This window comes from Pelodiscus sinensis, chromosome 3, assembly GCF_052426305.1.
Source record: "Pelodiscus sinensis isolate ZL-2025 chromosome 3, ASM5242630v1, whole genome shotgun sequence".
Taxonomy (NCBI): Eukaryota; Metazoa; Chordata; order Testudines; family Trionychidae; genus Pelodiscus; species Pelodiscus sinensis.
The window spans coordinates 8,278,627-8,305,429 of NC_143054.1; the positions used below are offsets into that span (position 1 = coordinate 8,278,627).

At 48.5% G+C, this 26,803-nt stretch overlaps 1 protein-coding gene across 4 annotated transcripts; it reads right to left on the reverse strand.

The window, feature by feature from the left end:
• Positions 1-251: 251 nt before the first annotated feature.
• On the reverse strand, positions 252-18,940 carry DNAJC27 (DnaJ heat shock protein family (Hsp40) member C27). Of its 4 annotated transcripts, XM_006116734.5 has the most exons (8): positions 18,690-18,940; positions 15,018-15,100; positions 14,183-14,252; positions 12,573-12,737; positions 11,983-12,105; positions 11,289-11,449; positions 1,283-1,417; positions 252-832 (listed from the first exon to the last, which is right to left on the reverse strand). In XM_006116734.5, exons 1-7 carry the CDS (start codon positions 18,774-18,776, stop codon positions 1,303-1,305), a joined length of 804 nt encoding a protein of 267 aa, XP_006116796.1. In that variant the 5' UTR covers positions 18,777-18,940; the 3' UTR covers positions 252-832; positions 1,283-1,302. The 4 variants fall into 4 exon arrangements, with proteins under 4 accessions (XP_006116796.1, XP_006116797.1, XP_089633122.1 ...); XM_006116735.5 differs by lacking the exons at positions 252-832; positions 1,283-1,417 and adding an exon at positions 1,452-1,645; XM_089776996.1 differs by lacking the exons at positions 252-832; positions 1,283-1,417 and adding an exon at positions 2,258-6,300 and having other exon boundaries at positions 18,699-18,940.
• Between the last annotated feature and the right edge of the window lie 7,863 nt (positions 18,941-26,803).

Sequence of the window (26,803 nt, forward strand, 5' to 3'; positions counted from 1 at the left end):
TCTAAAATTAAAATTAGACCTAATAATAAAGTTATTTATTAGTTCCCATAATAGAAGAACTAGAGGACACCAAATGAAATTAATGGGTAGCAGGTTTAAAACTAATAAAAGAAAGTTCTTCTTCACACAGCGTGTAGTCAACATGTGGAACTCCTTGCCAGAGGAGGCTGTGAAGGCTAGGACTATAACAGAGTTTAAAGAGAAGCTAGATAGTTTCATGGAGGTTAGGTCCATAAAAGGCTATTAGCTAGGGGATAAAATTGGTGTCCTTGGCCTCTGTTTGTCAGAAGCTGGAGAGAGATGGCAGGAGACAAATTGCTTGATCGTTGTCTTCGGTCCACCCTCTCTGGGGCACCTGGTGCTGGCCACTGTCATCAGACAGGATACTGGGCTAGATGGACCTATGGTCTGACCCAGTACGGCCGTTCTTATGTTTTTATGACCTGGAGTGTAGGGTCACTCTTGGATGGAAAAAACCTAGCAGCTATCGTGCAGAATGACTCTTCAAGGCAGGTCTGGGCTTAGTCGGCCAACAGTTAGGGTTGCCAGATGGTTTCAGAAAAAATACAGAAATAAAAAAAGGGACCCCGAGAGTTAAGCAAACCCACCCTCTCCCAAAAAAAAATAAAAAAAAAAAAAAAAACACAATAAAAAAAGCATTGCCCCTTTAAGAATTGTGTGGTGAGGCTTTTTGGCCCTAACGGGCTGCTGGCAGCCGGCCGCCATCTTGCTTCCCTGCGCGGGGCTGGACAGCTCCCCTGCGGAACCCGGTAAGCACTAGGGTTGCCAGGCTGTTTCCGTATTGAGCTGGACAGCCCAGGATTTTCACCTCCTGCCAGGAAAAAAAAAAAAAAATCAGGAAGTACCGGACATTTTAGGTGTTGGGTATTTTCTGAACTTTTTTACCGGACAGGAGGCAAAAATACCAAACTGTCTGGTTCGATACCGGACACCTGGCAACCCTATCAACAGTATGCGGCCACTGACACTCAACTAGGCATCTCATTCTTAGCTCTCGTGACCACTGTTGTTACAAAAACTTCAGCACACTGTAAGAGCACAGCTCTTGGATGGCTCAAATTGAACCCAGACAAAACCAAAGTGATGCTGGGTGGAAAAGAGAAATCCTTCATAGAGCTGGCCTAGTCACTATCTCCAGTCACTTCTACTGAAGGCTCACAACCCCCTTTGAGCAAAGTGGTGCAGGCCTCCGGATGCTATTTGCCTCCTGGCTAAGGTTGGCTAACCAGATAGCAGGAGTTTTTAAAAATGCCTTCCTTACCTCCAGTTTGCTAGGAAACCTCATCCCTGATGAGGACCTGGCCCCAGGAATCCAGGCATTTGCAGCTCCGGGTTGGGTAACAGTAATTCTTTGCGTCTGAAGCTGATTATGAAGAGGATGTACAGGCTTCCTGAACTGCAAGCACATCAGGCATGTGTTCAGGTTACTCCAGCAGTTCCCAGTCAGTTTCCGATGTGTCAGTTTAAGGGCCAAGTCCTCACTTTCAAGGCAATTCATCGATCCAGCTCTAGCTCCAACTAAAGACCAAATTTCCACCTGTGAACCACCACGGCAGTTGCATTCCTCTTGGACAATGCAGCTCCCACAGCTCAGGACACAGCTTTCTTTAATATGAGGAGCCTGCTAAGGAATGAGGAGAGCAGGCAAATTCAGACTGTAGCTGACCTGTGTTGCAAAGCCTTGCTCTTCGAGAAAGAAACTCCTTTTTGTAAGGCTCATAAATCAAACATCCTGCTTATACCCAAGCCTCCAACACCCACCCCAAAAACAGAAAAGGAAGAACCCCAAACCTACTCCAAACAGAATTTTGACCTCTAAAAAAGGAGATTTGCCAGGCACTCCATGCAGTCCACCCAAGGTTTCACTACTGATTTTATGTGGAAGGGGCTCAGCCGCTCCAGCGATGGGTGGCAGACCAAGGCAGGTAAGTGTTCAGATATGCATTATTCCTATAGCTTTATGTAAAGAGGACCTAGCCATCGACTGTTAGGTACAGGGGATTTGTCAACTGCGTCTCTCCCTAGTGTAGAGAGACCTGTCTTCAGAGCCTTCTATTGCCCACAAAGCCAAGTTCAGTATTAAGATTTTTTCTAGACCTAGCAAACATTTGTCCCCATCAAACCTGGCAGCGTCAGCTCAGCAATGGAGCAAAAAAGAGGGATGTTAGAAGTGATGCGAACTGCAATCAGACAGCAAATAACAACGAACATTCTCGCTAGGATAAGTTACTGTGGGTCAGAAAAACACAATGCACCTTTTATTTTAAATTCAGTTTTACTATATAAAAGTGCACAGCTTAAAAGTACATCCAGGCCCTAGACAAGACATGCATGTATAGAGTCATTTCAGCGTTTCCCGTCAGTTCATGTAACAAAAAACCACAGACATAAATTCAACCACTAGAACAAAGGATATTTTTGTAAGAACAAAATACAGTGCATTCACAGTTCTTATCTACCACACACAAGACGGGGTAAGTGCATCCCTGAATAGTTATAAACACTGGAATTATTTCAGAACAACAATCAGCCATTAACAAGAGTCTTCCTAGAAGTTGGCCTTTATGGCTTGAAATTGCACCATCCAGCAGCTCAATTATTTATCCTCCCTTGCTGGAAAATACACAGAGAACTAGGTTTGAAGCCAGAATCCAGTGGGTTTCCTTAGTATGGGAGAGGAGCTTTTGAGTATTATAAAGATTCTTTGAGTCAGATCACCAACTAGTATAAACTGACACAGTTCCAAAAACTCCAATGCTGATTTAACACCAACCCAGGATTGGGCCGTAACATTTGAATTTGCGTTGGGAGAAAAGAAATGTTGCTAATTTAAAGTTAACTTTATGGAGCAATGACTCAAATGATTATTTATGTGTGAGGTATAACAGCTGCTTTTCAGCACACCCCCACCCCCATCCTCCTACAATCTGGGATCAGAAACCTGGTGGAGATCAAAATAATTTAGTCTTATGAAATTTCTGAAATTCACTGCCAACCAGCCAAAAAGTCAATCTTTAAATTGTTTTAGCAGGGCTGGAAGGAGAGATTGAAAAGTTGCCCTGAAAGTGAGAGGAAAAAGATGTCTTAAATTGCACCGACTGCATGAAATAATGGGTTTTAAAAACAGGAAGCCTGTTGGAGGGCTGAAATTTGTCTTAAATTTGCTTTTTATTTCCCACTGTTTAATACTTTCACAGCTTCAAGCCTCTGTCCCCTACTGATTGTCCTTTTCTATCTGGCACATGAGGAAATGCAAGGGAGAAAGATGATTAACTGCTGCAGACCCATAGTGGGAGCTCACAGCTTTGTTCCTGTGTGATTCCAGCAAAAATCATGGCTATACTTTCACAGGAAGAGTGCAACGGCCAAATTCTGAGCCTAACCTGCTGACAGCGGCCTTGCAGGAACTAGATCATGATGCCAGGCGAACACTGTCTAAACAACATGCCAAGAATGCCACGTGTGAAAACACAAAGAAGCTGCAGATGGGTTTATGGCGATTTTATCTTGCACGACAGCCACAATGGTCAGCAGTACTGCTCTTCTAATCTAACAGGTTAAGCAGAGCAAGAGACTTATTTGAGGTGATAAAATACACCCACAAGCAAAGCCGACCCTCCACATAAAATAGGATACAGCATCAAAGGTTAAAGTGCACAGGTGACTCCAAATGCAGTGGAAAGCGTGCTCTTGTTTTTGGCTTGGACGTCTCACCCTGGACCTTTCATAAGTGCTAAAGCTTTCCCTTCGCTCTGCCATACGGTGGCCTGACGGAGCGGACTGCTATTTCCAGCACCGTTTCAGACACAAGCATGCACCTCCAGGCTCAGAAACAGCCTAACCCCATTTTCTGGGGGCACCCCTAGCAAGCAGCATGACTAGCAGGCAGATTTGCAGCAAGGGAATTTTAAAGGGAATGAACAAAGTGTGCAAGACTTGGGTATCCAAAGAAGGGGCTTGGTTCTCAGAGGTGCACAACAAAACCTGGGGCTGTATTTTCCTGACAGAATTTCTCATTGTGTCAGTTTCCTCACCCCGTGTGTAATGGCTGGGGGTGGGGGGGGATGCTGTTCACTTAAACAATTCCATGAGGACAGCCCGTACCCGTTTGTACGTTATCGGCATCGTGCCAACAGCTTGTGGAGGACCAGAGATAGACGAGAGCCTTAGTAGCTGCAGAGCCTGGGCATCCGTCTCCGCTAAGGTGAGCCAGAGGAAGCCCCCGGCAGGAGATGCCAGGCTGTAACTGAGAGGATATGGCAGGGGTGGTGGCACTGGGTAGAGGAGCATTGTCATATTCATAGGGGCGGTCATGCCAGCCTTATGAGTCAGGTTTGGCTATGGGAAGAGCATCCTGCCTCCCCTTTGGAAGCTCTGCTGTAAGGCTTACAGGTGTTACGACCTTAGCAAATGGGGAAAATCCTGCAGGGCTTATTCTGGGCTGGCCTGGGGCCATGAGCCTGCATTTGGGGAGAGGTGGGAGTGACTGTACAGGGGCAGCAGCAGCACCCTGTGCGGGCGCGGGGCGTCCTTCCAAATAGAGCAGCCTACCTGTAGCCCAGGCAGGACCCGCAGCCCTTCCCCCGCTGTGTCGGAGCCAGAGCCCACAGCGACTCGCACCCCCCGACGGGAGAAGAACAGAAATTGTTCCTGGTACTTGAGCAGCAAAGCTGGAGCAGAGGGATGAAGAGGACGACAGAGAGTTCTTTGCACCCTTTCCTCTACATGCCGGTTTAGGAACCATCTGCTCCTCGGTCTTTCCTCAGGTTCATCGCTCCTGCTGGGCTTAGTATTTGCAGAAGTGAAGTTGCTGCAGTCTGGCTCAGGGGCAGAGAAATAACTGAGCAGCCCCGGGAAAGGCTCAGGGTAGCTGTTACTGTTTAGGGCACAAGGAAACAGCATTGGCTTGTCCCTAGGAAATAACTTAGTGTCAGGGGCTGTGTCTTTATAGAGCCAAACAGGAGGGGCCCGATCCTGAGAGAAGCTGAGCACACTGCCCTCTGTGAAGTCAACCAGAGCTCAGGGTGCTCAGCATTTCAGGCCCACGCTGCTGAAACAGGAATCTGGCTGCACCCAGGATGAATGTTTAAGTCAAATCTTCAGACTCCCAGGTGCACGGCGCCCAGCCCCTCCACGCAGTCCAGCCCACAGACGCGTGGCATTTGGTTTTAAACTCCCACGTCCGGGAATACGTTGGGCTTTCGGCCCGGCATAGAGAGCAAAGGCCTCTGCCCTCAAGCTACATTCCAGCTGCATTTCTCTGCCCTCCCCACCCCAGTGACAGTGCCTCCCAGTCTGACCAGAGAACGGTTCTCTCCCACCACTCCCCACCCAAGTTTCATACTGGGCCCTTTCTGAAGAGGCTGGGAAACGGCCAGGATTTTACCCTGCGGTGGCCAAGCAGTCAGCCCCGATCCCATGTGTCTAACAGAGAGGCCGCTGACATCTTCTATTTGTTCCAAAGGCTCAGGGACCAGACACTGAGTTTCCATGAACCCGAGAGGTATTTGCAGTGTAGATGTCTAATCCAGGCCTCTGGCGTCATCCCTGCCTCTGACTCTAGAGCCGACCCAGAGCCAGTGCTCGGAGAGCATCATTCAGGCCACCGCACGTGGGAAACGTTTGCGCTGGCTTAGGCCAGCTGGCTTTCACCGTTTTCAGCATGGGGAGAACCAACCGCAATGATGCGACAGAAACCAGCCCCTCGCACCCATCTAAGGAGAAGCCTCTAGGGCCAGCAATGCCTAGCAGGGGAGGCCTCATTTTAGAGCTCACACAAAACAAGGCTGGGGCCACGTCCATGGTTGGTGAGAGCGGGGGCAACACCGCTGTCTTCAGGGGTGCTGCGCCTGCTTGCGCCAACCACGAATCTGGGCCTCCGACTCAGTCAGGAGCCTGCTCCAGGCCGGGTGCACTGGACACCACTCCCCTGCTTAGCTCTCAACACAGAACGCAACCGGGGCTGTGATGAAATGCAGCTACCGAGGGCCAACTCCTGTTCCCACGTCAGTTAGTGGAAGCAGGAGGAGGCCCCATTACTAGGACAGTAATGAGTGCTGGGGGAGAGAGGGTTGCCCTGGGTCAATTGGCTCTCCAGGAACTGCGGGCGCACGCGGACGCCCAGGAGGGCTTTTCCAGTCTGTCTTCTATTTGATGTTTTTGAGCAGGGCTGTCCGCGCATTCACGACAGCTTTGAAGGCATCCTCGCTGCCAGGAGCCACGCACTTGTCTGGATGGAGCAGCACAGCCAGCTTCCGATAGGCTTTGTTCACCTCGTCCCTACGAGAGACGAGACAATCATCAGCAAGAGGATGACGTCCGGAGTCCTTCCTTTCTGTCCCGGCTGCCGTGCTCAGGAGACAGGCTCTGCGTAGGGACAGGGGAAGAGAAGGCCCATTCTAACCATCCCCCCTTCTGACTCTTTGCAGTTGCTCATCAACTTCCAACCCTTTCCCATTTCAGGCGGGACTGTTCCAGGCTTGGACTGTGCCAAATGTAAAAGATGATGGGAAGCTATGAAAAAGTATGCTGGCCACTTCTCAGCACAAGCAGGAAAAAAAAAAAAAAAAAAAGGGACATACTTTCCCCAGTACAAATACATTCTTCCCAACTGTTTGCGAACAGCTCTCCAGCCACACCGGCTGTGCTTTGCAAACTGAATTTTGGCAAGCAAGTGACCCTTCTGGAGGAGCAGCACATGGCTTTGCTCAGAAGGAACTTGGGTTTCATTTAGGGGCTATGACTATTTTGGGCTTTGTACCGCGCATGTGCAGATGTTTCTGCATAGAGAGGACCAGCGCAGGCCCCAGGAATTATGAGGTGGACAGGCCTTGGGCTGCACTCTATTTGCATGCAGAGAAGATGATACTGTGTTGTGTGCTGGAGGGGTGAGCGCACTTAGTTTCACAGCAAAGCTCCTAGTCACCTCACTTCACAGGGGTCAGCTGATAGGGAAGAGTTCTAGCGGATCAAGTGAAATCAGAAATCCTTTTACCATTGGTTTCTCCTGGCTCTTGCGTGGTTGCGGTGAGCACTGCCTTTCCCAGCTACAGAGTTACTAATTTGTGCAGGAGGGTACATCTCCTGGCTGGTGGCAGATCCTGAACTCTGCCAGAGCAGAAGCAACTTGGAGGGGTCATTTGCAGCTTGAAGGTGTAACAGTGCAGCCCATTTTCTTCTGGGGCAGACTAAATAATCCATTTTGCTTTTTGATACTGCACCTTTCCTCTGAGGCTCTTCCGAGTGCTTCACATTTGCTGAGCCTCCCAGAACCCTTCTGAGGTAGCTAGTCTAGGAATTTCAGGTAGGGAATGGAGACAGAAGTTAGCTGATTTGTTCAGGCCACTCAGCAGAAACAGGAATCCCAATTTTGTCAATCTCCTAATCTAATCACTTGCACTACTCTGTGGGACCAGTGCTAATGAACACTTCCAACCAGCAGTCAGCCCTCTTTAGGAAGACAGGGAAAATCTTTTTTTGGGGGAAAAAAACCCCAAACAAACAGCAATTTGCCCAGAAAAAAAGCATTGTGATAGCAATTCCTTGCTGTGAGGTATGTGGAGAAACCAGCAGCTTTATGGCAGCACAAAAATTTCCCAACAGCCAGGGAGCAAGGGAAAGCTAATGTTTCATCTGTATAAATCTTAATCTCTTTCTCCTGCAAAGATCATAAGGCCCGACAAAGCAGCACCAAGAAAGGGCAACAGATTGTAGACTTGACAGCTGCACAGAGTTATAAGGTTTGTATCTGTTACAGTGCTTTTCTCATCCACAGATCCAAACCGCTTGACAATGGAGGCAAATGTAACAATCCCCATTTTAACAGATGGGAAAAACAAGGTACAGAGAAGCAAAGTGACTTGCCTAAGGTCACCTAACAAGCTAGTGGCAGAGCCTGGAATAGACTCTTCTGGTCTCCTGAATCTCAGTCCAGTCCCCTGCCTGCTGGATCACACTATCTTCTGGTTACGTCTCTCTGATCTGACATGTAGCAAGACAGGTGAAGCTTTATCTTTGGAGCACTGTATCTCACCACTGGTATTACTCTGTAGCAATGACAGGAACAGCCTTGCTGGTTTTAGTGTTATAAAATGTACAAGTCCTCAGCACCAGCTGCAAGTATTGGACTTAACACACACAAATCCACAAGCTGGATGACCAGCATTACATCATCACAGGGGAAGGTCTGACAGTGCTACCTAGCACTTCTAAGGTGGCAAGGTATTCTCCATAGGAGGATCTTGAAGGGATTTACAAGTTTTAAGAAGTCTCAGAGGGGTAGATGTGTTAGTCTGTAACTTTAAAAGCAACAAAGAGTCCTTTTAGGGGGTGTCTACCCTGCAGAGCATAACTCGAAATAAGCTACACAAACTGAGCTACATCAACTGCGTATCTTATTTCGAAATGGGAAGTGTCTACACAACACTTATTTCAAAGCAGAGCACCCTTCCTCCGACTTCACTTATTCCTCGTACAATGAGGGTTACAGGAGTCAGAATAAGAAGTCCTCCAGCTTGACAGTATTTTGACACTATTTCGAAATAACTGCCTCCTGTGGAGACGTGGACTAAGTTATTTCGAAATAATGTTGCAGTGTAGAGGTACCCTTAGAGACTAACGTAAAAATATATATACAGGCAGTCCCCGAGTTAGGCGGATCCGACTTATGTCGGATCCGCAGTTACGAACAGGGCCCTTCCTCTCCCTGGTCTCCAGCAGACCAGGGAGAGGAAGCAAAGCGGCGAACACGCGGGCAGCAGACAGGGCTGTCCGCTGCCCACGTGCTCCGCGGCTTGGCTCTGCTTTGCCCCCCCGTCCCCCTGGTTGCAGACCAGGGAGACGGAGGGGGGGGGGGCAAAGCAGCGCAAAGCAGAGCCAAGCTGTGGAGCGCGCGGTCAGGTGACAGCTGGCCCGTGCTCCGCGGCTTGGCTCTGCTTTGCCCCCCCCCCCCGTCCACCTGGTCTGCAGACCAGGGGGACGGGGGGGCAAAGCAGAGCAAAGCCACGGAGCCCGAGGGCAGCAGGACAGCCACGGCGCGTCTGGGCTGTCCCCGCTGCCCCCGTGCTCAGCGGCTTTGCTCCGGACACCTGTGGTACAGCAGCTGGGGCGCTGCCAGTTGGTCCCGTAGTGCCGCTCTGGGCGCTACTGGACCAATCGGGCAGCACCCCAGCTGCTCTGCCCCAGGCGTCCTGATTCAGCCACTGCTGGTCAGTTTCAGCAGTGGCTGAATCAGGACGCCTGGGGCAGAGCAGCTTGGGTGCTGCTGGGTTGGTCCAGTAGCGCCGAGGAGCGGCGGCGCTACTGGACCAACCCAGCAGCACCCCAGCTGCTCTGCCCCAGGCGTTCCCAAGTCAGCCGCTGCTGAAACTGACCAGTGGCTGACTACAGGAAGCCCCTGCCCCGGGCTTCCTGGAATCAGCCGCTGATCAGTTTCAGCAGCAGCTGACTTGGGGATGCCTGGGGTTCTTAAGTTGAATCTGTATGTAAGTCACAACTGGCGTCCAGATTCAGCCGCTGTTGAAACTGATCAGTTTCAGCAGCGGCTGAATCTGGACGCCAGTTCCGACTTACATACAGATTCAACTTAAGAACAAACCTACAGTCCCTATCTTGTACGTAACCCGGGGACTGCCTGTAGTACTAGGAGCTTTTCATGGGCAAAACCCACTTCATCATATCAGCTGGAGTGGAAAAAATAAACACAGTATTTATCTTTTTCCACCCCAGTTCATCTGAAAAAGTGGGTTTTGTCCACAAAAGTTCATGATACTATTTTCATTAGTCTCCAAGGTGCCACAGGACTATTCATTTTTACAAATGTTAGTGAAGCAAGTATTACGATCCCTGTTTTATAGACATGAAAGTGGAGGCAGAGAGCGATTAAGCAGTTTGCTCAAGGTCACAGAAGAAATAAGAGGTACTATAGAGGTGTTCAAGCAGCTTCTCTATTCCCAATCAAACCACTTTCCCTCTCTAGCTGGAAACTCCTACTGGGTTCCTTGTTAATTAAAGGACAGTAGCATCATTAATTGCAAATCAACATGATTTTATGGAAAATAGGTTGTCATAAACTTGTTCTCATTTTTATGAGACTACAAGTTTGTTTGTCCTGGTTACTGTTGACATGACACTCTCTGGATTCTGTAAGGCATCTGATCTAGTCCCACATAATATTGAGATAAAAAAAAAACAGCATTATCCTCTTCCTCCCCCCAAATCAGTGTAGCTCATATTAAATGTATTAATCATTTTAGGGAAATGCTGAGAATGGGGTCCCACAATAATCTGTTTTTGGCCCAAAACTAGTCAATACTTTTATCGATGATGTGCAGGAAAAGGAGGTGGTTAATACCTCTGATCACGTTGTTAGTGAGACCAGTGTTGGAATACTGTGTCTTGTTCTAGTGTCTGCATATCAAGAGAGGATGATGAAAAATGGAAAGGGGTTGAGAGGAGCGCTACAAGCGTGCATCTGGAAAACCTGGCTTATAGCAAAAGACTTCCGAAAAATCAAGTTTATCCCAGAGAAATTTAAGGCTACTTGATCATGGTAGTCTTTAAGTACCTACATGGGGAAGAGATTTCTGATAGTAGATGACTCTTTAATCTAGCAGAAAAAGATTAAGTATTAGATCCAATATTTGAAAGATCACACTAAACAAATTCCCATGGATGGTGGCGGATTCTCCATCACCTAAAGTCTTTTAAATAAAGACTGAGTGTCCTTCTCAAGCAGGGGATGGGGAACTTCAGGCAGAGGCTGAATGTGGCCCCCAACTTGCCTGGATCCAGCCCCAGAGGCTCAGGGCTCCCCCCAACCTTGGGGAGCCCATGCTGATGCTCCAGCTCCCTTCACCGCCACACCACAGGGCTGGAGCACACAAAATCTACTAGCCTGGGCCCCCCTAGGCTCTCATGTGCAAAGGGAATATGAAGAGTGTCTTTTCTTCCCAGATGAAGGTTTGGGTTTGTGTGTTTTTTTTGTTTGTTTTTGGGGTTTTGTTTTGGTTTTTTTGCTTCTCACTTGTATGGGGCCCCCAACTGATTTTTCTGTGCATCAGTGGCACCCCGACCCAAGAAAGGTTCTCCACCCCTGTATCTAAAGGTCTGGTCAAACAGAAATTACAAGTTTGATGCAGAAATGACTGTATGAGATGTTTTGGCCTGTGTTGTACAGGTCAGCTAAGTACCTTCTGGCCTTAAAGAAATCTGATTAACTGCTATTTGAGTCATAAAGACACCACGGAGAACGCGGTAGCATCCTTTACCTCGTGGCTCCAGGTTTGACTCCCAACATGTCCCAGCTGTCCTTGCTGCTGCGGATCCTCCGAATGGTATCTGCCTGCTCTTTGGTAAACCCAGCACTCATGCTAGACGTGGGGCGTTTCCCACCATTATCGCACAGCTCAACAATTGCGGAATAGAAGGTCTGCAAATGAAAGAGGAGTTAGCGGAAAGCTTCCCCCTTGTCCGAAAGAAAGCCAGCAGATCTAGTTTATTTAGCTGAGCAATAAGGCCATTGGGTGTACGTTGATACGCTGGTTGTGACAAGGGCTTGCTGATTCTTGGCTCATCCCCTCAAAGCTCTGAGAGCACAGACATGAGCTGCACAACTTGATATATCGATAGCTCCTCCACAAGCAACACAAACAGAAGCAGTCTGGTGCCTGTCAGAACAGAGAAGACACTCCTATCTCTAGTACCTTGGCCTTACTATGCTATATCTCGCAGAAAAGCCCATCTTGTCTGTTAGCTATGGAATTATGCACCTGGAGTCCTCGACGTACCACCAAGCCAACCTCTCACTTGGACTATTGGGCTCAAAGCTGGAATTTTACCATGTTGCAGCCCTTATTATGACTAATCAATAGATTCTATTGATCAAAGTAATTAATGAACATTCTATTGACAAAGCAAGTTACGTATGGGGCCTGCATCCTTTTCACTGCCGTTTTAAGTTACCTGGAACATCTCATTGATTCCTTCTCCTGTCTGCGCTGAAGTCTCAAAGTAAAGAAAGCCCCGACTTTCCGCCCACAGTCGCCCTTCGCTCTCATCCACACACCGGTGCTTGGTGCAGTCAATCTGAGCCAAACAAAGTAGAGAAAAGGACTCAGGTGCCAAAACATGCCTATATATCCAATGCAGCGGACACAGCTAGGCTACCTAGAGGGCTGTAGCTCCCTGGACTCCAAACGCACTGAAAGTTGTTCTAGCATCTTGCCATCACATCAGTGAGGGACTTCCCAGCACAGCCGTGTGAAGAAGCCTTGTTTTTTGTGAGGGGGAGGAAAGAGAATTGAAATAGATGATGATTCTGAAATTGTGAAGAGAATCTGCATGCAAAACCCAAGACCAGGGCGCTGGGCAACAACACTGTGACTATGGCAAAACATCATGGCTACTAGCGTGAACTTCCAAGATTCAGCCTCTTAGTGTGTTCCAATACATTAAACTCATTTCTGGGGGCTCAGAGCAGCTGCTGCTCAACATGCTGCAGTCAGGAATTCCTGCCTCTTATCCTCTTGGCGCAGACAACGAAGAGGGGTTACCTTGTTGGCGCAGACAACAAAGACAATGTTTTCCATGTTTCCGTGCGGTCCAAGCTCCTGCTTCATCTCAGCCAGCCAAGTGTCCAGTGCATCAAACGACTCCTTCTGTCCAACATCGTACACTAGAACAACACCCTGAGTGTCCTTGTAAAACTCATTGCGCACCTGCCCAGGACGAAAAAGAGTGAGGAGGCGTGTGATGGACACCATCTTGACTGACAGGACCTGGGCCCTTCAGAGCTAGAGAACCAAGCTTTGTAGGACTTGCATCCTCTGTGAATCAGGCATGAGGGAGGATGCATAACACACCCTAGATACTGAGCTACACACGTAAAACTTAGGGCTGTTCAAACGGTTATTTCTTTAACCATTTTTACTCTGGGCTCATATTCCAGCTCACTACCTGGCCCCACTGCAACCCTGGGGTACCGTAAGGCACTGTGACATTTATGGATTTGTGGGAGTAAGAAATAACACCAGTAATGTTATTTGTGTCAGGGAAGGAACGAGGCCTGCTCCATGAGCACAGTGCCAGGAGCCACCACGGATTTCTAGGACGTAGGCAGCTTGGTCACGGATTCTCTTTTGTAGCCTCAGGCAAGTCACTTAGATCAGCACGTTTGGGAATCCGCTTATTTTGGATTCCCCCCCAGGCACAACAGGTCTAGGACCCCATTTTCATAAGTACAGAGCACCCACAATCTCAGCTACAGTCCGTGTAAGCTACAGGAGCTCCGTCTCTCGAAAACGAGGCCCTAATTTGACCAAAGTCACAGTGAGTCGGGGTTCTAACACAGTAGAAATTCAGGAGTTTCCGGTCCTGTGCTCCATTCATTACACCCTGTTGTCTCAATTACACCACTGCAGATTAGGGATGTGAATAGTTAACCTCCAAGCATCAGCCATTCTGGGCAATGCTTACAAGTTATGGTTAACTGGCAAAGGGCTGGAGCAGTTCGCTGCCCACCGCGGGATGGAGGCTGCTCCAGCCCTGTGGAGCCCACCATGGGTCGGGGATGCTCCAGCTCACCCAGAACAGTTTCAGTCCGTGGGGGACGACCCCCCCTCCCCAGCCGCCACATGCTCTGCATTTAAAACTCGGACCAGCAGGCTGGCTCAGTCCCAGTCCACTAGTCTATTCCAGCCCAGCCTGGCAGGAGCAGCCCCCCTGCCTGCCAATGCTTAAACGGTTAACAGGTTATACCTAATATTTAACAAGTTAACTAATTAAACAGGATTTTACATCCCTACAGTATAGCTTGGGCAGGTGATAGAGAGCAGTGTTGTGGATTTATGTTGGTGTTATCCACATTCTACAGGCAATCTGGAAATGTACTTAAGCAGCAACATTTATCAATCTGCCCATAGAAGCTCATTCATAGTAAATTCACTTGCACTGCACAGCCTTTAACATGGGCCACAGGAAATAAAATTATAATGCCCGAAGCAGTCACTCTCTGCCAGGATAAGAACTGCTGGTCTATGCTTCCTATGCTACCTGCCTCTTATCACTTACCTACCGATTGCGGCCCTGCTGCTCTAGCTATATGATCAGAAGGAATCTAGAATCACACTGAGACAGAACGGAGAAGAAACTGTTTCTCCCTTACCTCATAAAAGAAGGAGTGCCCAGCCATGTCAAAGATGTTCACTTTTATCTCTCGATCTCTAATTTGGACTCTGAAATGGTAGACGAGAAACATTCAGAAGGGGTATGAAGCTCATAGAGTGTGAACCAGTGAAAGAGTTAATTCCTTCCCAGTGAGAGTCCCAGAATTCCCATTTCACAGTGCCAGTTCTTCGGAGAGAAAGAGACAAATGGTCCGCACAAATTAGCAAGACCAAGGCCTTTTTACTTCCCTAGTTTAGCTTAATAAAAAAAATACAAGAAGGGGTCTTGTGAGAGCAAATAACTGTCATGCATGGTAGCCAGTCAACAAAAGGGGACAAAAGCCAACCAGACCTAGCTCTCCTTCCATTATCTTTAGCTGGATAGGAAAACCTCTCCACTTGATTTTTGTACAGACCAGTAAAGGAGCAAAGAACGGACAAGAAATAACCACTCAACCTTAAGATGAGCATACGTAATCAATATAATTCAAGCCTCCAAATCCCAGGAACATTACTATTTAAAAATAATGTAATAGTCAACAAATGAAGATAAGGTATTTATGACCACATTGAACATGCTGTATGTTTTGTGATACACACTGACGGTTGTAGACAGATAGCAGCATTACAGTTTACATAGCAATGTAAAAGACTGTCATTTTGCCCTGACTTCTTCCCCAGGATCCCTCCAATGCTCAAGTTTATATTACATTTACAGTGTCAAATGCAGCACTGATTGGCGAGCCCTAGCACATGTATACAGTCACCATGGTACACGGCTTTTCACTTGCAATTGTTGTCCGCCTGTAAGAGTAGCTAGAAAAGGGTACTTACTTGGTGACGCCATAGTCGATTCCTATCGTCGCCAGGTATTTGGGAACAAACCTCTTTTCACAGTACCGCTTTATGATACAGCTCTAAAAAAAAACAAAAAACAGACGCATGTATGAACATGTCCGCACTATATCGCAGAGAACGTTGTTTCACATTATTATTCACCACATTATGTGTATACAGCACCATAGGCATCCATGGCTCCTTGCGCAAGTGAAGACATTGTAACAGTCCTGGAAGAGCGAGGGGGACCCATAGTAAATGAACCAGCCAGAATAAATCACGTGAGCAGAATTTTTATATTTCAAGAAGGGAGAAGAGCCAGAGACTTTGTGAACCCATTAGGGGTGTTGCTATTGCCAATCCATTTTCCATGGAAGGTGCTCAGATGCTAAGGTGAAGGCAGCAGTGTAAAACCCTGAGACAGAAAGAGTCGACAGTCTGACTTGATTATCACAAGATAGGATGCTGGGGGTGGGAGGTACCACACATAAGGGAAATGGAAGAAGAATTGCAGCAAATACACACAGTTGCTTGGGTGTTACAGTAATATGATGGGGCATGCAGATTGTTTGGTGTGCCTTACAGGGGACTGCAGACCCTGCCCAGACCTTTAATTGAATTCATGGAGTCCTGGAGAACTTTATCTCTGCTCTGCCTCTTACGCTGCACCCTGAGGGCTTTCAACATTAGAAATGCTAACATAAGGCAAGTCATGTTGTTTGGGACTTACTGTAGGTTGGGTACAATAGACCCAAATGTGTCTGGAAAAAATCCTGACATTTGAGACTTCTATCCCCAAATCAGGAGTGACAGATTCTTCCTAAAAGTGATGGTGGTGGTGTGTGTGGAGGGGGTTGGCTAGGCCCTGCTCCTCCATGACTCTGCTCCTGTCCCTCCTCTTTCCCGCAGGCCATGTACCCAGCCAAGCCAGAAGCCAGAGCTGGGTAGTCAAGGCCCCTCCACCCGCGGGGGGAGGTGGAGGGAAGGAGGGCTCAAGAACAGCCCCCAGTCCATATCCTCACGCCCAGGGCCCCTGTCCCAGGCAGGTTAAGGGATCCACAGCTCTGCACAGGTGCCTTTATGGCTCTACCCTGACCCTGCGCCAGCTTCCAGCTGGGTCTCAGAGGCCAAACAGTTACCAGCAGTCTGGGCAGCTGTGGGGAGCCATGGACCCTCCACCTCCCCCAGTGGAGGGTCTGTACATGTGGAGGGTCAATGGCTCCCCACACTTGTCTAAACTCCTTGCTGGCCTGGCTGGAAGGGCAGGACCTCAGGGTAGAGGAGGGGCAGAGGGCTGGGTGAAAAGTAGATGGGTCAACACTGTCCACTTTCAAAAGTGGGTGGGCCATGGCCTCCTAACCAGTGTTCCCTGCAAACTGTGTACTTATGCAGCCGCTCAGGAGATTAGCAGAATAGCCACTGGGGATCCTAATGGTTACACGAGTAACCTGCTTATCGGTTAACGGTCCCAGTTAACCTCGAGAACCCCACATGCTTTGCATTTGAAACTCGGAGGAGCAGGCTGGCTCAATCCCAGTCCACTAGTCCAAGTTTTAAATAAGGAGCATGCAGGGATGCTGCCTGCCACTACAGGCAGCAGCACAGAGTTAAGGCGGGAACTGGTCCATGCAGGGAGCCGGTTTAAAAATCAGATCCCGCCTGCCCCCCTGTCCATGGAGGGGAGGGGGGCTGAGTTCCCCACAGAGAGAGACTGCTATGGTATCGGGCATGCTGCAGAGAGGGGCTGCTCCATGGGATGCCAGAGCAACCTATATTAGAGGCAGCAGCATGGGGTAGCAAGGGGCTCCCTGGGAGTGGGGCTGGGAGCCCAGAGCACTCTAGCTGCTGATTCTGCCCCACAGGGGCACTGAGTAACCATGAACTGCTAAGAATTTTAGCAGTTAAATGGCTATTAAAATAACTGATTTCTAACATCCCTAGTGCCCACAGCTACTTTTTTGTTTCTACCGGTGGCACGCATTCCCACACGCCTTGGTGCACATAAAGAGTTAGTCTACATGTGGCTGGAAAAGATTAGAGGGAACACTGCTCCATCCCCATTCCAGCACCTGTACCCCAGATCACATCTCAGGATTAATTTTACTTAGAAAGCCCGGTGGCAGCCAAGGCTTCCACTGTCAGCCAACTCCTTTACACCACAGTATCTACTGTTAGTCCACACTGGCACAGGCAGCGGGAGCCACAGCCACCCGGGGCAGCTGCTATCCGTCTGTTAAGTAGCAGTGGGACCCCTACTGCAGCCTCCTTAGGCCTATGCAGGGTGACAACCCCTAAGAGGAGCAGAGGTGAGACTAGGAGGGCAGAATTGTAGCCTGAGGGTTGAAGTAAGGAGGATGGCACTGTACGACGTTAGGTTTTGAGCAGATGGGGTGTGTGTGGGAGGATGAACTGAGGGCAATGGGGGGTAGGGTCGATGGGGTAGGGCCTGAACGGATGGGGTTGTGATGAAGGGGGCTGGAGGACTGAACAGAGGGGGGCTAGGTGGGGACAGAACTGACAAGGTACTGGAGAACAGGATTAATTGTTGTAAAACTAGAGGACACCAAATGAAATTAATGGGTAGCAGGTTTAAAACTAATAAAAGGAAGTTCTTCTTCACACAGCGTGTAGTCAACCTGTGGAACTCCTTGCCAGAGGAGGCTGTGAAGGCTAGGACTATAACAGAGTTTAAAGAGAAGCTAGATAATTTCATGGAGGTTAGGTCCATAAAAGGCTATTAGCCAGGGGATAGATTTGGTGTCCCTGGCCTCTGTTTGTCAGAGGCTGGAGAAGGATGGCAGGAGACTAATCGCTTGATCATTGTCTTCGGTCCACCCTTTCTGGGACACCTGGTGCTGGCCACTGTCTGTAGACAGGCTACTGGGCTAGATGGACCTTTGGTCTGACCCAGTACGGCCGTTCTTATGTTTTAAAAGTCCCATAGCAGGGCCCAAGTCACCTTATCGAGCACAGGCGGGAGAGCGGGGGACTGGGCGTGGGCAGGTCACACATCGAGAGACTGGCCTAAGGAGAGCCACGGGATCTTTTATTAAAAGTCATCGATTTGGGGGCCAGCCTCGTGACTCCTGGGGGTCCCCCGCGTGGCACCGGTGACACGGCACCTTGGATGCCGCCGCAGGGCCAGGACGGGCACAGCTCCCTGCCCACGGCCCAGCCCTGGGCCCACTATACCGCGGGTCATGGGCCCTGTACTGCTCTCAGCCGAGGGAGAGTCTCCAGGCTGGGGGTGTGGGACGGGGCGGGGCTCTGGTGGCAGCCGCTTTAGAACCAAGGAGGCAAGACCTAAGCCAGGGGGAGGGGCATCAGGGCGGCCCGCCCACAAAGGGGCGGAGCACAGAAGAGCCTGAGCCTTCTGGGCCAATAAAAGAACAGGGTAAGCAGCCCGCCTTCTCCGCAGTAAGCCGCCACTCACCAGCCCCGCCCTCCCCTAGAGCAAGATTTCTGGCAATGCTGGCCTCTGACTGGGTAACGGACCTAAGGACCAAGGTAGGAGGATTTCGATTGGCTCGCGGGCACGTCAGTCGAACTCGTCAACCAATCCGCTGCCGCGCTCCCTGCCGCGAGGCGCCCGATTCCACAGCCCGTTTGTCAATCACTTGCAACGGGGCCAATCCCCTCCGCGTGCCGTTGCCCCGGCTCCCTTCTCACCTTGCCCACCTCGGCGTTGCCCATGGAGATGACTTTGATCCTCAGCGACTTGCGCGTTTCTTTCCGCTTCGGCAGATTCGCCTCCATCTCCGGGAGAGACGAATCTGCCCATGGACGCAGACGGGGCGGGAGTGACTTAGGAAGGTGCCGCGCTGCACCCGAGAGGAGAGGAAACAACAACCGCCTCGAGCCCACCGCTTCCCCACGCTACGGAGGCCGGGGTCCCCCCCCCCCCCTTGCTTCTCGCGGGCCGTGCCAGATCGCGCGAGACTTCCGTCGAGGCTTCTCGCGAGAGCTGACGGTGAAGGACGGGTTCCGTTCTCGCGAGAGAGCGCGAGAGCGGCACGAACCCGCATTTTTTTTTCAATTTCAATAACTTTATTGACACTCGATGGTGGGCGAACAGTGAGGGGGGAGGGGCATTGCACTAGGTTCCATAGGCCCCTAGTGGTGGGGGCCCAGTGGTGAGAGCAGGGGGGGTGGAGCCAAGAGTTCTGGGTTCTAGTCCCTGCTCTGGGGGCAGCATGGCCTAGTGGTGAGAGCAGGGGGCGGAGCCAAGAGTTCTGGGTTCTAGTCCCTGCACTAAGGGCAGCATAGACCAGTGGTGAGAGCAGGGGGGGGTGGAGCCAAGAGTTCTGGGTTCTAGTCCCTGCTCTGGGGGCAGCATGGCCCAATGATGAGAGCAGGGGGGTGGAGCCAGGGCTCCTGGGTTCTAGTCCCTGCTCTAGGGGCAGCATGTGCCAGTGGTGAGAGCAGAGGGCGGGGTTGGAAGGAATTGAGCAGATATGTAAAATGCTAGATGGAAAAGTGTTATAGGAGAAAAATCCTTTGTTTCTTTGCAGCCTTTCTGGAGGAAAAACAGGCCCTTTTCCCAAAGGAATGTCTGTAAAGAATCCAGGCAGAAATCTAGTCTGGTTTAAATAATTTAGCTATGGCCACTTTAGTGGAATTTGCTAAAAGAGCGCAAGGGCTGTTTTATTGAACAACTTAACTATCCCAAATGAATAAAAGGGAATAATTTTGTATAGTTATAAGGAAATAATGTAAATAGAAGTTTAAAAAAATGTATGCATGTATATATTGTCTAAATATGTGAGATTTCTAGGACCTAACCAGGGATTTTGTATGTTTATGAAATTCTGTTTTGTAGCTTTCAGGTAAATGAATTGGTTTTGTTTTGAATAATGCCATTTCATTCAGAGTTGCAAAACTGACGACATTTTTGCCAGATATTGGTAATTAGTGTTGCTTGGCTTTTTATATCTAGCATTTAACCTGTAAGGTGTCTCCATGCTCAATATTTTTATAGACCGAGTTGTGGCTCTTATAAGAGGCAGCCAGAACCAGAAAAATGGAAAGAGATTCTGGATTTCTTGTTTTTGGCAAAATAGCAAACAATCAGGACTTTAAAGTAAATAGCAATCAGAACTCTAAAGTTTAGTGTGTCTCTTTTTAAGGCAGAGATTCTAAGCTACTGATACTTTTTGGCTCCTTCTGATATTCAAAATTATCTCTGTGAATACAAGTGGCAGCACGAGAGGGATCTGCTTACATGCATAATACACCTGTTTTTAAAAAAATTACCCATACCTCCAAGATAAATTAAGCCTATGTGAAGATATCAGTGTAGTGGAATTTGCCCCTTGCCCGAAAAAGATAAGGAACTAGCCTAACAGCAGTCAGGGGCCCACTAGCCTGTCGAGCAAGAATGAAGCCGTATTTCACATTTTCTAACTTGTGACAGGCACAAGCAGGCAGAAATCAGCAACATAGCTATGAGAAAGTAAAACCGCACATAGGCATAAGATAAGAGTACCCCTCCCCAACTACTGGAATGCCAATCGTGAACGTTAGAAATAATGTATTGCTGTGCTTTAACCAATGAAATGTAAAAGCCAATCAAACTGTTATTCATGTATCCGATAAAAAGATATGCACAGAGCGGCACGGGGTCGCTCCTCGCCATTTTTTTGCTATAAAGCTCGAGGGGACGACCATCAGCGCTTAATAAAAGTCTGGTAAATCCTCCTTCGGTCATCCGTGTCATTCTGTTACACCGGTTTGAGTCCGGTACGGTTACATCAGGAAGATATGGAATACACTGGCCCTGAAAGATAACTTTTACAAAAAAGGCATTGTAAACATCCATTTGTAAGAAAATGTATTATTGCAAATATTATTGTTTAATCCTGGGATAAAAGTAATGTTTATAAAGTAACCCTGTAACAATGTATAATGCATATGATTTTGTTTTGGAAAGGAAAACCCTTTAAGGATGATGAAGTGGTAGTTGGAAATAAAACTTGGTCTGCTTATAAAACAAAAGAACAGGGAAGTATTGGGGTAACTGCAGGCAAAGAGAGAAATCAGAAAGAATACTGTGAAAGAAAGAAGTGTTTTAAGATATAATGGTGGTAGAAATGTTTTCTTTTGTCTTTCAGAACATCAGAAAGAGCTGATACCAGCTGAAGTGCAATCAGAATAATCTGGATTTATTGTCACAACAAAAATTGTTTCACGTGTTGTGTCTCGTGTTCTATTATATGTTGTTTTGTGTCATTTTGTCCCAATGCTAGCATTATTGTGTATTGTTTTGGGGAAAGAGGAGATACTGTAGTAAGCAGGAAAAATCAAGATAAGGATCAGGCATTGGCATGGTTGTTGTGGCAAACTTGCTGGGCTTGGCAAGCTGCTAAAATTGATTCTGAAACTATGTAAGTAAAGCAGAAGTTGGAGCGGGTAGGTACAAAAAGAAACTATGTAGCGAGTACAAAAAGGTGCAGGCGAAACTTAAATTCCTGTAAATAGCAACAGCTTAGTATGGTAATGATTTAAGCTAGTAAAAGTAATATTTTTAACGACTAGGCAGTTAACCAAAAGTGAACATAAACAACAGATAAACCAAAGGGCGAATGTCCCCATTCCTGAAGCACACGTAGGGGCAATAATGGAAACAACACATGCCCTCTTTTCTGTAATCCCAGGATGGGCTGGTTAAACAAACGGGTGCGTCTAGACTGGCAAGATTTTGTGCAAAAGCACGTGCTTTTGCGCAAAAACTTGCCAGCTGTCTACACTGGCCGCTTGAATTTGCGTAAGAGCACTGACTTCGTAATGTACAAAATCAGTGCTTCTTGCGCAAATACTTTCATGCTCCCGCTCGGGAAAAAGCCCTCTTGTGCAAGAATACTTGCACAAGAGGGCCAGTGTAGACAGGGAAGAACTGTTTTGCGCAAAAAAGCCCCGATGGCTAAAATGGTGATCAGGGCTTTCTTGCGCAAAATTGCGTCTAGACTAGCCACGGATGCTTTTATGCAAAAGTACTTTTTGCGCAAAAGCCTCGTGCCAATCTAGACACGCTTTTGCGGAAATACTTTTAACAGAAAAACTTTTCTGTTAAAAGTATTTCCGCAAAATCATGCCAGTCTAGATGCAGCCATTATGAACCTGAATCTCGAGGCTAATACCTGGAAACCAGGAGCCATCATTGCCAGGGGTGTGGGACACACCTATTGGGTCTTAATCCCTAGTAACAACTTAATTTTGTGCCAGAGTATATTTGAAACCCCAAGAATAGTTTTGTAATTTCTCTGCAGATGCTGTTAATCCTAAACCTATGAAGGGTGGAAGCGTTTGAAGGTCAACATATTGTTATTTAAACAAGAACAAATGCAAAAACAATTGCTGCTCCACATTTGATATGTCAACTTGACCTGTCCTCCCACAGCTCAAATACTGTATGGGGCAAGGATCCCTCTCCTCCACTATCAACCATCAACTGACCGGGTAACTTGGATCACTGACAGCATCTCTAATTTTTAGAGGGGTAGCCGAGTTAGTCTGTAACAGGAAAAACTTAAAAAACAAATAGTTTGGTAGCACTTTATAGACTAACAAAACATGTAGCTGGTATCATGGGTTTTCATGGGCACAGCCCATTTCTTCGGATGACTGGCATGAAGTAGCATCAAGAAGGTTAGGAGCAGCAGTGAGTGGGCTGGGCAGTACATATTTCCCTTGCTCATGACTGGAGGGCTGCTGTGCTGAGACGTGAACATGGGCCCAGCTTTTTTATTCTTGAAGGATTTTTTGCTGTTTCATTGTTCTTTTGAGAGAAAAAAATTATTGTTCTCGTCTGCTTGTGATGCTCAGAAAATGTCACCTGGATGCTTTTGGAAATAGAATCAGAAAACTCTCCCAGTACTTACGAATCTAACAGACACACAAAGTTTAGTTTCCTTAGTATTATTTTGCTGATAGTTACTGACTGTTCTCTTTCCAGCTTCAGGGGCTGCTGTTTCTAAACTGCTGTGCTTGCCTCTAGAATATAGCATGCTTTTGGGTAAGCGCCGCATGGCTGGAGCCTGAGCTCTACTCACCCCACAGCCCGGAGTCCCCTCCCGCACCAAAACTCCTCCCCAGAGTCTGCGCTCTGCAGCCCCTCCTGCATCCCAGCCCTCTGCCCCAGCTCAGCCCAGAACTCCTTAGTCCCAGTCCAGAGCCCACACCCCAACCGCCTGCCCCTCCCCTATAAAAGTGAGTGAATGTAGAAGAGAATGAGCGATGGAGGAGGGGTTGAGCAGTGGTCAAAGCCTAGAAAAGGGGTGGGGTCTCTAGGAAGGGGTGGGGCAGGGGTTGTGGCAAGGGGGGTGGAGTTTGCGCAATTAGACAGTTGGCAACCCTATGAATCCTATGTGCTACTCCTGCCCTTGCCGCCGTCACTGGGACATTTCTTCAGGGAGGAGGCTGGTACAAATCCAGCTATGGAGCCTCTTGGGCTGCTGCATTTCTAATGTAAAAACAAACGGAACTTTCCGTTCCCTTTTTAAACACACAGATCATAAGCTCATAGGGGATAGAAGCAGGGGTGAAAGTAATTTGTATTTCTTACAGGTACTTTGATATCACAATCTGCCCTCCTTGGGCGGGGCGCCTTAGAGTAGGGGGATGTGTTGCGATACAACAGTACCTGTAAGAAATTTAAGTGTAGGGTGGAGTGCAGGGTGCTCAGGACAGAGGGTTGGGTTTGGGAGGGGTATGCAGGAGTCAGGATTGGGATGTATGAGGAGCTCAGAGCAGGGGTTTGGGTGTTGGGGGGTGTAGGATGTAGGACATGGGGCTGGCAGTGTGGGGGGAGGTGCAGGAGGCAGAGCAGAGGCTGGGAGTGGGGAAGAGGATGGGGGAGGCCCTGAGGCTGGGTTAACTTACCTGGCCAGAACCGGGCCGCTGCAACCAGACAGCTGTGACTGGATGGGCCAAACCAGGATCACCACAGCCAATTCTGCCTCCACTCCTACTACAGCAGGAGCGGGGCCAGGCCACTGCAGCCAGATGGGGGCTACTGCCAGCCCCTCTGCAGCTAGGTGGGAGCTGCCACCAGCCCCTCCTACAGCAGATGGGGGCCAGACCATGGGTCCTGGCAGGGCCGCCTTAAACAAGCACAGGGCCCGGTTCCAGGGACAGGGCCTGCTCATGCGCCGTGTGCCCAGGGGCCTGCGCATGTGCCACGCGCCCGGGGGCACTGCGCATGCGTTGCGCAGCCAGGAGCGGGGCCCCCTTAGGTGCGGGGCCCCATTCTGGGGAATCGGCCGAATCGGCCTAAAGCCGGCCCTGGGGGCCAAACCGGCTGATTCTGCCCCCTCCCAGCTCTTTAAAGAGCCCACTCCAGGCTGCTCTTGCTGGAGTGCAGCTGGCTTTTGCCAGAGCTGTGCACCAGAGCACACATGCTTAATTTAATCTCTGGATAGAAGAGACGGCGAGGGTCATCTAATCCAGTGTTTCTCAACCTTTTTTTAATAAAGTACCCCTTTTTCAAAAACACAAAAAACATACCCCCAGTACCTACAGTTTTCAGACACACAAAAGTCTTTTCTATCCTTGCAACACGTTTGTTTAAACAACTTAATCGTAGCTGGGTGGGCGATGAAATTTTTGGGTATAAAAAATACAAAAATAATAAAACACTGTAAAACTTAAAACAATAATTCAGTTTTCTCCAAATTTCAGTTGTGTTGACGTATCCCCCCAAACTTCTGTCGAGTACCCCGCGGGTGCTCATACCACTGGTTGCGAAACACTGATCTAGTATAATGCTTAGATTGATTAGACTAGTCTGATGTTTGGCGTTTTCTTTATACAGACTAAAGAGGCAAACAGAAGAGATCAACCCCAATGATTTCTCTTTATGGCGGCTATTGCTTGATAGTTGTCCCTGCGGGCAGTTGAGCTGACGCTTGAGTCAGGCCAAATGGGTACAGAAGATGGTGCAGGAGGTAATCTTTCTGCTTGGCCAGCAGGGTAGGTGCTTGGTAGAATAAAGTTTGTTTTTTGTGAAGGTAGGAGGGATTTTTCCAGCAGTTAACCCCATTCATGGGAGTTGTCTGAGCCAGGAGATGGAAGAAGTTGGTTGTAGCTGTGACTGAGTTGCAGGTAGGCTCTGCAGTCCTTTGTCATTTAAGCTTAGCATCTACCTAATATCATTTTCCATTGTATTTGGCATGAAGAGAATATCTTGCACATCGGGTTGTTTTATAATTCTCTCTGTTGATGGTCCAGTTACAAAATCTGCTTTTGTAGACGGAAATCTCGGTTGAGTTTGGGCTTCAATTAGCTGGGAACGGTCACAGACTAGAGCCTCCGGGGCTAGAGAACTGGATAACAGTGTGCGTAAGATGGCCCAGAGGAAGGGGTTTGCAGTTTGTCTTTGCAAATAATGTGTCCAAGGATGCTGGTGTAGGCTAGTTTGCACATAAGGAGAACTGAACAAGTGGAAGAATACTATGCAGTTATCTGATGCTAAAGGAGCACTCAAAGACGATAAACATAAGAACGGCCAGACTGGGTCAGAGCAAAGGTCCATCCAACCCAGTATCCTGTCTGCCGATAGTGGCCAATGACAGGTGTCCCAGAGGGAGTGACTATCGTCCATCTCCAGCCTTTGACAAACAGAGGCTGGGTCAGCAGCTCCCATAGGCGGGGTCTCTCCAGACAATCAGTGCCATCTAGCACCGTGCGCCAGATGTCCAATAGCTGGGCCAGGTCCTTACAGCGAGAGACTGTGTTTCTGAGTACAGGTTGGTTGTGGGTAACGTGCACGTGCTTTCTTTCCTCTGTCCGGTGACGACTTCTCCCAAACTAATGGGAGAATTACATGTCCTGCTTCTTCTATTAAGAGGCTCTTCCTTCTTATATTTAACCACGCTGATATTTCACAGTGGATGGAGGGTGAGTCTGACTCCTGTCCCATTTAAAAAACAAACAGGAGGTAGTGCATCCTAATGGCTAGCTCAGAGTACTGCAAGAACTCCTGGATTCTATTCTTGGTTCTGCAACTAACCTGCTACGATTGCTGGTGCAACTCAGCCGGTCTATAGTTCGGTTTCTCTGTTGGCCTTAATAACGCCTGTCTTTTGGAGCTGTTGTGAGGCCCCTGGCTGTAAAAAGCTTTGAGATCCTCCACTGAAAGGCGCCTGTAGTAGGCAGAGTATTTGTGCCCCAGTACCAAAGGGTGCACATCATAGAGACAAGCTGGACAAAGAGGCCAGGCTGCAGGCAGGCAGGGAGGGGTTCATGACTTGCCTTCTCAGCAAGTTCAATTGCTCTGATTGAAAGCTTTCCAGTCCTGTACGGGTTCAGCTGCTTTGTCGGTGTCCTTTGGCACTGTGCTGATGTCTGAATTGGTTGGAGAAGCCAGAGGGCAGCAGGACTAATAAAGCTGGTGCTGCCAGGGAGAGGGAGAAATAGGCTGTGAAACTGCTGAGGGCCAGGGTCAGTCTAAAGTGTCATTTCAATTTATAGTAAGATTAAACTATGTAACTCAGAGTAAAAACTTACATGCACCACCTGGGGTCACTGTAACTCCATGCATGGCTACAGGATTGCTGTGCATCTCCGCCAGAGTTGTGTCTTGTTGAGCATATACCTTATTCTGGCAAAACTCCCATCAGTTTCAGCACAAAGGCAGCTTAATTAGGGACCAAAGAAAGCAGTCCTGGTGTCACAGGAACAGGGAGTAGAGATCATAAAGGGGAATTTACTGATCCCCCGTGGAAGAATTGACTCCACACAGCTGTCAAATAATTGTCTGATAGGACACCAGTTGCTAAGACTAGAAG

Excerpts from the sequence above, each read along its gene's own strand:
- DNAJC27 (XM_006116733.4), bottom strand. The coding sequence starts at position 18,776 with ATGGAGGCGAATCTGCCGAAGCGGAAAGAAACGCGCAAGTCGCTGAGG. Across the intron at positions 15,101-18,689 it reads GCAACGCCGAGGTGGGCAAG|AGCTGTATCATAAAGCGGTA; the intron begins GTGAGAAGGGAG and ends GTTTTTTTTTAG. Across the intron at positions 12,738-14,182 it reads GGCACTCCTTCTTTTATGAG|GTGCGCAATGAGTTTTACAA; the intron begins GTAAGGGAGAAA and ends CGTCCTGGGCAG.